The following is a 12,145-nucleotide window of genomic DNA, read 5'->3' as shown; positions in this document are numbered from 1 at the left end:
AATTTGTGTCGTCACAATAATTTTATATAAAAGACCAATTCAGATCATAAAACATCTTGCATTATAGCAAGGAGAAAAGGACAAATATACCCCCAAACTATCGTAAATGGTATGCAAATACCATCCGTTATACTTTTGGGACATTGGTGCCCCTGCCATCCAAAAACTAGAGCATATATACCCTTTATACTAACAGACATACACGTGTCATAATATTATCCACTGATCCGACATTTATCGACGGATAAGATTGCGCCACGTGTCCCTATTTAGTCTTCCGTTAGAGTGAAGGGCATATATGCTCTAGTTTTTAGACAGCAAGGGCACCAATGTCCCAAAAGTATGACGGAGGATATCTGCATACTATTTACGATAGTTCGAGGGTATATTTGTCCTTTTTCCCTTATAGCAATTTCTGGAAAGGATCACATGGTGTAGGATGTTCTAATATGTATTTTAGTGATTGTTTCCACGACTCGAACATCTAAGTTATAGGTGACAATATTTCAAAAAAAGGGACATTTATTTTGTAAACAAAATGTTTGATTCCTTGAACTTCCACATTCTCTCCCTTGTCCAATTTATAATTTCTTAGTTCGACATTTTGCTTTCTCAAGTTTTTCGATTCTTCAACGGGCCATTGAATAAAATGTTTGCCACTAGAATCCATTTATAATTTACAAGATGGTCTAATTTCCATACCATCATTTGTGGATTGCGTCCAATGGAACACCATCTGATTCCTTGGCCTTTCCCACAAAATTCTTCAATTCTTGCTAGGATATAGAAAGTCCTTGATGTATAAAAAGTATCATAATTCAATCTCAATCCATACTTTTAATCAACTACTGAATTATCCGAATGTACTTATTTTTTTATGTGTGGTAGATATCAATTTTGTAGTAGCCAAACCTAGTATTATCAATGCTAATTTTAAGAACATGTTTAATTTTATCGCCATCAAATGATGTGTCCAAACCATTTGTATGCTCCAATAATACCGGAAAAAATCAATACATTCCCAATTTTTCATTATTAGCAAATGAATGAAGTGGTGTTGGACTTTGGTCTACTTCATGAAGTCCCTACTCCGATACAATATTGTTAATCCTCTCCGATTTCTAATGTCAAGCTCTGAGCCTACACCCTGGTCAGGACTGGCACTCGAGAACCATTGATGGCCCCAAGCGAACCCTTGGTCTGACTTACTTACTTAGCGGAAGACTCTAAGCATTATTACAATGATCAAATGCACTTCTACTCAACTGTTTAATAAAATAACTTAGAACGTTTAAAGGTTGAACATTCAACTTGGCCAAAATGGCAACTCAAGTATTAACATATAAAATAATAATATAAAGACAACTGAACTACTGATTGTCTATGAAGCCTCTAAAATAAGGAGGGATGTCAGGACAAGACCCCCAAATCATCCTAACAAATGAAATACTAAAAGCAAATGATAAAAATGAGCCCTCTGGAAAGCAAGGAGCCCCACCAACTGACTCTGAATGCTCAACTGGATCAACGAGGCACTGGATGTTGATCCTGGTTACCTGTGTCTGCATCATAACAACGATGCAGGCCAAATGACATCAGTACATTGAATATACGAGTATGCGAGGGGAAAACTAAACATAACATAAGCTTGAAGGGAATCTGAAAGAAACACTTACCTTGGATTTACTCAACTCATGAATAACTTAACTCAATATAAAGCAACAATACACATGCAATATATAGAAATCTTTTAAAACAGTAGAAAACAACTTAGTTCGTTAAAATAATGCAATAACAAACTCAATTGTACTCGTATTATAAAGTAATATAGTTTCTGTGGGAGTTTCTCTAACCGACAACCATCATTATGAGTCTAAGTGGTGATACCTCGTCTTGCCCATGCTGCCAGAACTGTCCTATACTTTGCTGTCATATAGAACACCTAAGTGGATCCACTAGTCTTTGCTAAAAAGCACTAAAGGAATCATCTAAAAAATATGATCCTTTACTACCCATGATGGCTACATGATTTATGGAGACTTGAGTTATTATGAACTCGCATCCTCATATCGTAGCTCAATACTACTCCCAAAATATACTTAGCTCATATGTTTTTAAAACAAAACTTCTTTCTTTGGTTTGAGATAATTACTCAAAACTTACCTTAAAAGCTCTCTTGGGATCGGTGTTCCCTTTCTTGCTCAAATGTGAAAACATTTTTAACTCTTGGGAATACTTAGTTCCCGTATAATCTTTGAAGAAATGAACTTTGCTCTTACTCTTTACTCAACTCAAAGCTTAAGTCTTTAAACAAAGTTAAAAAGTTTGTAAAAGACTTTTGGAAACCTTTATGAATTTCTCTTAACTTGACTCTTAACTTTCCTTGACTTGACTCTTAACTTTCCTTGAATTGAATTATGGATTCAAGGATTGTGATTTGTGATAGAAACGATCTCATGAAGTTTAGGAGTGTTTTTAGATAGTTAAACATGAAAAAAGATCAAGAAATCATTGTCTGGAAGCAAGTCCGCGACACGGAGATGTATTTAAATTTTTTATCGCGAAAATAATTTTTTAGGCAGAATGGTTTGTGACCGCTCCGCGACGCAAGGAAGATTTTTCCCAATCTAAAGAACAGGTTCGCGACGCGGACCTGGTACCAAGATTCGCCCGACAATTTTTCTTCTTTGTTTTCCAGCCCCAATTTGCCTAAACTCGATTCTTTTTCCCAACTTCTCTTTAGATTCAGATAACCAGCAAATGTACCTAAGAACCTAACTCAAAACAACTTTATAATTCAACGTAATGATCTCAGAAACTTCTCAATCTCAGCCTAATTCAAGAACGATATCAAATTCAAGAATACATATCAAGAATATCAAACTTTCAACCCTTTTAGGACGAATAAACGCTGAAATAAACATGTTTGGCACGTGAGTGAATGAACCTAACGTTATGAAAGCCTCACATACCTCGTAGGGATCACCCCTTGACGAAATCCACAAGCGATTCTTGAAGATCTTGACGATTCTTGCTCATTCTCCTCTTTTCTCCTCTTTTTTTTTCTCTTTTCTAAAATCCTAACTCAATATTGTAAAAGCGTAAACTGAATCCTATCAGTTTAGACCCCAATTAATTACCAAAAAAACGAAATCAAGTCATGGGGCATGGAAAAGACCATAATGCCCTTCAAAAATCCGGATTAGACTTTCCTTATTTGAACAACCCAACTTCAAATGGGCATATCTCACTCATACAAACTCGAAATCGTGCAAACTCGGCTGCGTTGGAAAGATAATTCCAAGATATTTTCTACCGTATCTGGAAGCACACCTAACTCATCCTGAGCTAGGAGTTATGATCGCTTGAAGTTGACCAAAAACCCAAACTTAACATAACTTAACAAATTTCCAAATTTTTCATTTTTTCCTAAAATGACTATTTCCAATTCTAACTCTTTCTAGTTCTTTCAATTAGCGAGATGTTACATCTAAGGCTGCCAACCAACATTCTCTGAGGTCCATCTTGGCCTAACCAAGTTTTGGGTCACAAAATTTGGTCTTGTTGATGATTAATTCGCCATCAACAACTAACGGATTGTTATCATGCTTGATCCACTTCTGGAGAAATGGTTCAGACAAGTTAGTTGGTATTGCATAATTTAGCTTGTGTTTGTTGTTTAGATCATCCGGCTAAGACCACCACATAAAAAGAAATTAAATTGAAAATGATTAGTAAAGTCATTTAGAGAGAGAGAGTGAGAGAGAGAGAGAAATTTCAGATCAAGTAAATTACTAACGAATCATATATATATATATATATGTGTGTGTCTTAGGCCTATAAAATATATCAATTTGAGACACAAATAAAATATTCAAAATCAAGGATTAATCTCAAACAAAATTGTGTTTGTAGTGTTTAGGTAGTTGAAAAAGATAACCAGTTTCGATTTGATCAAAAAATTATGAAGAATTGGATATCGTTTTCAACCTCCTAAACACTAGATCAAGTGTGATTCAATAATGTTAGTAGTCTAAAACTAACTTTTAACAAGAAGTTTCGATTTTATTATCCATACTAACTATGTATTATAATATTTAAGGTAAAATGTTTTTAAATTTACAGCAAAAATTTGATAGAAATAATGTTATTAGGGTTATTATAAGTTTATAAGTTAGCCATGTGTATGTAATACATTACATAAGATATCGCTGCATAATAAACTTTATCTAATAATATAGAGATTTGAGTAGTTTAATTCAATAACTAAAATATTTTTTACTATTAAAAAAAAAAGCTAATATTTCCTTCCTTACTTTTTTTGTAAAGATTTTGCACTCTTTTATTCTTACAAATTTCAACATTTTTAAAATAAAAATAAATTGATAAATCAATACTACAAATTTTTTGGCCTCCAAATATTTCCGGGCTTAAAATAAAAGTTCTATTGGTCTCCACTTGGAGGCATACTTGCAAGTGAGTTGTATCACATAATTCAATAGGGTGTCATCATATGTATAAGAGAATTCAGAATATGAACTTTATGAGATTCATATGACGATCTTAAATTGATTTATACAATAGAAAAGAACTTAAAGTATCCCTAATGTATTAAAAAAATGACTCTCAAATAACGTCCTTCGACTTTTAGATCTACAAGTACCCTAAATATTTAGGTTTTGGTTTAAGGGTACCCCTCAAATAAATTTTGAATTTGGGTCAAATTTTGTTCTTTAAAATAGCATGTGATCTATTGTGATTTGTCATATTTTTAATTTAGAATTAAATAGAACTTACTTATATTTTAAACTCATTCTGCTCTTGACCCATTTTCCCTTAAATCCCTTGTACTTAAATGTAAACTTGAAAGAAAATAAGTTTATGTGAGGCAACCACCAGAATTTGAAAGCATTGAATTCCGTGATCATGTCTATAAGCTAGACAAAGTTTTGTATGTTCTGAAATAAGCCCAAGGGCTTGGTATGCAAGATTGTCAAAATTCCTATTGAAATATGTGAAAACTTGATATGGGTAAAATTGAGGTAAAATCGACAATACTGTCTATTTGGAAACAAATGGGAAAGATTTGTTGGTTGTGTATAGTGGTGGTAAATGGGCGGGTTAGGTTAAATTTGGGCGGGTTGAAAATGAGTTAACATAAAATGGGTAATAATTCAATCTGCCCATATTTGATATGGATAAAAATGGATTGGGTAACAAATGGGTTGGGTAAAATACTAGTTTACCCATATTTACCCATATTCTCATGAATATTTGCATTTTAGGATTAAAATATGCTTAATGCACTTTAAGCAATGTCAATACTAACACATGATTTGCTTATTTTACACTATTATTTATCATCCAATATAAAATTAAACAAATAAAAAAAAGTTATAATTAACAAAAGAAATATACATTTAAAATATATATTTTTGGAGGGCCAAAAACTTCACCTTTTCAATTATAGTGAAAATAATTAGTTCTATAGAAGAACATAAAAAGCAAGAGAAGGTACAATATTTTTGGTGATATCATGAATTTATAGTGAATAAAAGTTAGAAGCTTAACCCATTTGACTAATTCATACTTTACCTATATTTTTATGGGTTGAATATGGATAAGCCATTGCGGCTGGAGCTTCCTTTGTTTCCTAATGGAGTGTCTTTTGGGCTGTGCTATTTCTGTTTTTGGGATTTGGGTCACTTTTGGACCCAAGTTTGTATCTAATGAATTTTTATTTGCTAATAAAATGAACTTGGTCCAAATTTTAATTAAAAAAATTCATATTTTACTCATGTAAAAAATCACAAAATCACTCACACAACCCATTAAAATATGGGCGGGTTATCAAAATATGGGCTCATTTTGCCGGCACTAGTTGTATAGGTACATGTAGATGATATCTTAACATAAGCTTTAGCAAAACTTCTAACGACAATTGAGGATAATGTTGTGTCCGACTGATCACTAAGTAAGCAATGATGAAAATATAAATATATAGGTCAAATATGAGTTCTAAGTTAATATTTAGACTTTTAACCTAATAAAAACAATTGAAAAGGATAACTCAGTAGTTAAAGGTGTGCCAAATATACAAATTGATGCAAATTCAATTCCTGGATACATCACTTTTGTTGTTATAAGAAATTTAAATTAAAACAAAAGGCAACTACAAAAGCGTACTAGTTGCTTAAAAGTATGTTGTCATAGAACTTTTTGCTCTTATCTCTAATTAAGAATTCGATTGGATTAACCGATTAAACATTAAGAGAATTGAAAAATATTTTTAAATGAAATTATTTTTTTAAATAATTACCTATTTAAATAAAAGTGTTATTACTGATAATAAATAATTGATTGGTAAACTATTAAAGCGGTTGAACTGTTCTTGCAACTATTTCCTTCATTTCTATTTAGTTGTCATCATTTTAGATTTCACGTCCCTTAAGAAACTAGGTAAGTTTATCATTGTATCCTTATATATTACTCCCTCCGTCCCATTTTATATCTCATCCCTTTCTATAAATAGTTGGACCACAATATTTGTCATTTTATAAAATTTATGCATAAATTACCATATTTTACCTATTATACCCTTGATAGAATAGTTAATTAATCTTGTCATTTATTAATAAAGTTGACTTAAAAAAACATTAAATAAGGATAGTAGGGTAAAGTTACATCATTTCTTAATGCAAGTGCAAATTAAAAATGTGACATATAAAATGGGACGGAGGGAGTATATTTTGTTTTTCTATATATGTTGGTCAAATGCATAGTAAAATAGGAAGAATAGTGTCATTTATACACTGATTTTATAAAATGACAAGTACACCTTCTCTTTGTTTTTGCTTGACACTATTTGACTTGGCACACTCATTAAGAAAGTAATTATTGATATAGATATTTTACCACACTATCTCTACCAATTAATGTGTAGTATTGAGTCTTGAAAATTGATATAGAGAATAGTATTTAATGCTAGGGATAAAATATAAAAAAATAAATTATTTTTTCTTGATATGTCAAAAGTGACAAGTAAAAATGAAAGTCTATTTTAGAAATAAGTGACAAGTAAAAGTGAATGGAGAGAGTATTAAGGAACATATATTTTTAATAAGAACGACATGTAAATAAAAACGAAGAAAGTATAGACGAAAAATAAAAATTTATACATTTTTTTTAAAATGACTAATGATGAAAAATAGAAGAGATGATTTTCTTTTTATTTAGTCAAATGTCATTATTATGGTGTAGGGATTTTGGTGTGCTCCCTAGACCTGTTTATTCTCTTTCTTTTCTTTTTAGGGGATTATTTTGATCTGTTTTTTTAATTCATATTGAAATTTTGATTAAATTTAGATTTGCATCTAAAATTTTATATTGATGGATAAAGCATTTTTTAATGAAAATCTCATACTCATAAGAATTTAAATTCAAGACCTCAATTAAAGATAATAAATATTTACCACTCCACTACCATTTTTATTGATTAGACCTATTTATTCTCTGAATTACTTCTGGCCTTTATATCAAACATAAATAAATTTAAAAATGTTTATAATTTAACAAAACACCCCCTAAATTGTGCTTTATAGAAAGAGTGAGTTATATATACAACGTATAAACAAATCTAAAGCGGGTTTTATGAATTCAATTAAACAAGTTTTTTTTGTTAATTCAAACAACATAATTGTGTACTAATTATTCCTAAAATATATATACATATAATAAAATTACAATTATTCTAAATTTAATGATCTTAAATTTTTAATTCTATCTCTCCTTTGACTAGTACTTGAGGTCATGAGTTTGGATCCTAGATTGGATTTTCCTTTGTGGAGAATTAGGTTGTATGATTAACAATTAACATCATGAATTAGATGGAATGACACTTATGTTAAATTATTATTAAAGAATGGATAGAGTGGCCACATCATGAATCATATGTAATAATTGTTTTTAAATGGCCTGACCAAATTCCATGTTCGAATGTGCCCACTAATCACCGGAACATTAGGGAAAGAAGGAAATTAGTTGACTACTTGAGTACTATTTTCTTCTCGTTTGGAATAAGTTATCCCGATAAGATATTTCGTCAGATATATAAAATAATTTATTTCATCATTTATATATAAATGATAGGACAAATAATCTAAATATTATTTAATACCTCTAATCAAACGCAGAATAAATAATGGTACATTTTATCCTGAAATTATTGTACATTATATCTCACGACGAAATATAATTTAATGGGAGTGACAAATGACAATCCGATAATGATCGTCCAACTCATTCCCATTTGTTTGATCAAATCAAATATAATAATAATAAAGAATTATTACGCTATCTGTCTTTTTGAGCTGGTTATAATTGATTATTGATTTTATATCTTCGAAGTTAATAATAAAATTAAGCCTATTATAAGCTCCTTCTTGTTTTAACTAGTATATACTGTCATGTACAAAAGTTAAAAGTTCTACTCCTCCGTCCCATATGAGTTTATCACTTTTCATTTTATACGATGCTTAAGAAATCATAAATAAGAAAATAATTTTATTAATTCACCCCTTAAAATCTTCTTGAAATTTTTACAAACAAATGTGAACACTTTAAAAAAAATTAATTGCAAGGGTAATATAGAAAAAAATTAATTAATATTTTCTTAATTTAGTAAGATGGACAACTAATAAGGGATAACTATTTTAAATATAATGATCAACTAATATGAGACGGAGAGAGTTGTAGACATTGAAAACTTGTGAGATTTTGTGTATTCAGTTCTAGTTGGGACTCTAGAAGAAGTATTTGATTCCAGTTAGATTTCTTGGATACTACTCTAATCCTAAACTTTAATTTATTTCTATATAAATGTATTATATTTTGTTAAAAGATATTTGGAATATTCCGCAAATTCATGGGATATTCATAAAGAGAGATCAAATCATCCTATTTCGAGAAATACACCACTACACTAATTTATTTTCTTGTCACTTCATAATTTGTTATAATATTTTATGTCACTTCATAATTTGTTGGGAGTATTCATAATTCAATCCTCTGAATTATTCAGCCCCCAGTGGAACATTGAGGGCAATATGGTAAAAGAAAAGAATTACAGTTACCCAGCCGGCAGAATGTAGGAGTTCCACGTGGCAGTTGAGGATTTAATGCTCTCCGTCTCAATTTATGTGATGTACTGAAACGTTAATTGGGAGGAAGAGTAGTAGTATTTAATCCATTTGAATGAGAATAATATTGCTCTTTCACTAAACCAATAATATCGTAGCCTTTTAGCAAATCAGAATGTTTGACGCATTGTTAAAAAGCAAGTTCTATACCAAATGGTGAGAATGTCAACTCTTTAATTTTCTCGATTTGTTTGGAATTGAGGCATAATAGTAGTAGACTCAATCTTTTTGTGTGTTTTGTCTGGTGCAGCAAGTCTACAATCAAGCAAACAAAGACTCGAATCGAGATGATCAGAAAAAAAAGAGATGCTATGCTGAAATATTTGAAGAATGATATGGCTGACCTTCTTAAATCTGGAGCTGATGTCAATGCCTACGGCAGGGTAATTTTCTTTTATTATAGCTATGTTTCGTAGTCTAATGTTCTAGTCATGAGAGGCAAATCGAAGATCTTGAGTACTTAGTATGTTCCGAATGAGTCTGATCTAATTATATGCCTACATGTTTCAACTTTCTTATAATATGCTTGCTTAGTTCGAGCTGAAAGCAATAGAACTTGTTTTAGATTCGCCTTTGAAAATTGAACATATTTTGAGAGCAGTAGTGTTATTTTGGAGAATTCGATGATCAATAGATTCTAATGTAAAAGTTGTGTTAATGCAACAGGCAGATGGCCTTCTAGTTGAGCTCAATATCTCGAGCTGTTACGATTTCTTGGAACAATACTGTCTGCATATCTCGAGTCACCTCGCTACCATGAGTAAACAGAGGTAAATAGTGTTAACTGTGAGGTGAAATGGCCTATTGAGAAATAGGACTAATCACCTATTTTCTGTGTGATTGTTTGTTTTTAGGGAGTGCCCGGAGGAATGCAGAGAAGCTGTATCGACTTTGATGTTTTCAGCAGCAAGACTTTCCGATCTGCCAGAATTACGCGAACTGAGAGATATATTTACTGAAAGATATGGAAATTCCCTTGAATGTTTTGTGAATAAAGAGGTACTTACTCATAAGTCATAACATAATTTCACATAGAACTCATTTTAAACGTATTCATATTCGTTCTTGACAGATTGTTAGTAAGCTTAAGTCTCAACCGCCTACAAAGGACATGAAGCTTCAGTTGATGCGAGATATAGCAGTAGAATCTGGTGTAAGATGGAATTCAAAGGCTTTGGAACATAAGCTATCGAAACCACAGATAGCTGTACAAGTAAGCCTTCTATACAATTACAACAATTCAATCATTGAAACATTGTAGTCACAAACAAGACATGCTTGTGACACTGTCAGTGAGTGTATAGAAGTAAAACGATCCTTACTTAGTAAGGGTAGAGTAATGTGGAGAATCGAAAGGAGTTCCTTTGTCCTTTTCTTGGCCTTCACATATTTTGGCTTCGATTTCATGTGTAGATGTTTTAAAAAAAGTTTTTAGTTATCACAAAGTTCATGTCTAAGTTCTGCTTCTGTTTACCTTAAATAGTAGTTTCACTTTATACCTATCTTGCACAGGACTCGCCGAAGAGTCATAGTAATGAAGAGCACAAATTGCACAAGAAAATCGATGAATCAGCTCAGAGGAAAGAACATCAAAAGGCTAAGATTAATCATGAGAATGCAAGGATACATACGACTTCTAAGACGAAAAGGGAACATCATTCATCTCATGGGAGAAAAGAAGTCCCTGGCGATGTACGAAGCTTGCCTAAGGGAAAGGAGATTGGCAAACAGAAAAGAGACAACGTAAGTCGCGCATCCAACAGATACTTAGATGACAAACCTCCAGCAAAAGATACTAAAGCGGATATCATTGGAAAAAATGGGCAACAAAGTGAGCGAAAGATCATTAAAAGTGTTTCTGAAGAAAATTCTGATGACAATACACCATTCTATTATAGACCAATTCAGCCCAGTTACAACAAGTCAAGAGCCTGCATTGTTAAAATCAGTTCAGATGCATCTCCTACCGGCACCACTGGGGAGACACACGGACATATAGAGATGAATCAGCGGGGAGTAAAGATTGTCAAAGAAGAAGATAGTTGTGTAAATGATACAATACAAAAGCCAAAACCGAAATCAGTCAGGACACGACTGCAGCCAATGCATGATAGTGAGGAGGATTCGGATAGAAGATTGAGACACGGAAAACATGGGATAAAAATTGCAAGTAGTGATCATGTTGATCAACGTGATGAAGAGGAAAAGATGATGGATAGGCTTCTAATGCACTATACTAGGAAACAGGCATCTAAAAATGAAGTTAAAACACCAAAATCAGTTGTTAAATTAGCTGAAGTTGAGAACAGTGAAGTATCAAGGAAGAGATCGATTCGTGTTGAATTAAAACAATCAAGTCCTCCAGTGACACTTCGAGAAGGAGACACTCAAGCAAATCGCGATATGTTGAGTCCAAATGGGCATATACATCCCAAGCTGCCAGATTACGATGACTTTGTCACTCGACTGGCAGCTCTCAAAGGGAACTAATTAAGTTGTAGTAAATTAGATGGAATTAACCTTTGTACCATTCTTCATATAACTAACTGTTTTCTCATCATATTCTTTATTGATTTACCTTTTAAAAATTAGACGTAACACTTTCAAATGTTAATATATAGTATCTAACTAAGAAAACAGAATTGGAACTTTCATTGAACAGAGAAACAGAATTACATTTTCTGAATTGGAAATCACATTATTCTCTAAATGCCTTGTGCAATACACTAAATGTCGATGAAATTGTATTTTGTTAGTGGTTCCTGTACGTATCAAATAATATAGCGCGAGACATTCACAACTTCAAATAACTTGTCTTACTAAGTTTAATGTGATGAGTTTTAGAATATATGTACAGAAATTAGTATAAGTCCTGTAAAATTAGAGAAAGAAAACTTCAGATTAATACAAAAGAACTTTTGGAATTAAAATAATTTCTAAATGCTATG

At 31.9% G+C, this 12,145-nt stretch overlaps 1 protein-coding gene across 1 annotated transcript; it reads left to right on the top strand.

Annotated features, from left to right (window-relative positions):
• The first annotated feature begins 9,309 nt into the window (after positions 1–9,309).
• On the top strand, positions 9,310–11,687 carry LOC125830481 (uncharacterized). The gene is made up of 6 exons (XM_049509676.1): positions 9,310–9,353; positions 9,448–9,580; positions 9,864–9,967; positions 10,052–10,196; positions 10,270–10,410; positions 10,710–11,687. Exons 1-6 carry the CDS (start codon positions 9,313–9,315, stop codon positions 11,685–11,687), a joined length of 1,542 nt encoding a protein of 513 aa, XP_049365633.1. The 5' UTR covers positions 9,310–9,312.
• Positions 11,688–12,145: the final 458 nt, after the last annotated feature.

This window comes from Solanum verrucosum, unplaced genomic scaffold (genome assembly GCF_900185275.1).
Source record: "Solanum verrucosum unplaced genomic scaffold, falcon-dt-bn FXZP01000228.1, whole genome shotgun sequence".
In the NCBI taxonomy this organism is placed as follows: domain Eukaryota; kingdom Viridiplantae; phylum Streptophyta; class Magnoliopsida; order Solanales; family Solanaceae; genus Solanum; species Solanum verrucosum.
This window is presented reverse-complemented; position numbering and strand designations above follow the sequence as displayed.

Coding starts and splice junctions, on each gene's coding strand:
- LOC125830481 (XM_049509676.1), top strand. CDS start 9,313: ATGTTTGACGCATTGTTAAAAAGCAAGTTCTATACCAAATG. Junction 9,581..9,863: donor ATGTCAATGCCTACGGCAGG/GTAATTTTCTTT, acceptor TTAATGCAACAG/GCAGATGGCCTTCTAGTTGA. Junction 10,411..10,709: donor AACCACAGATAGCTGTACAA/GTAAGCCTTCTA, acceptor TATCTTGCACAG/GACTCGCCGAAGAGTCATAG.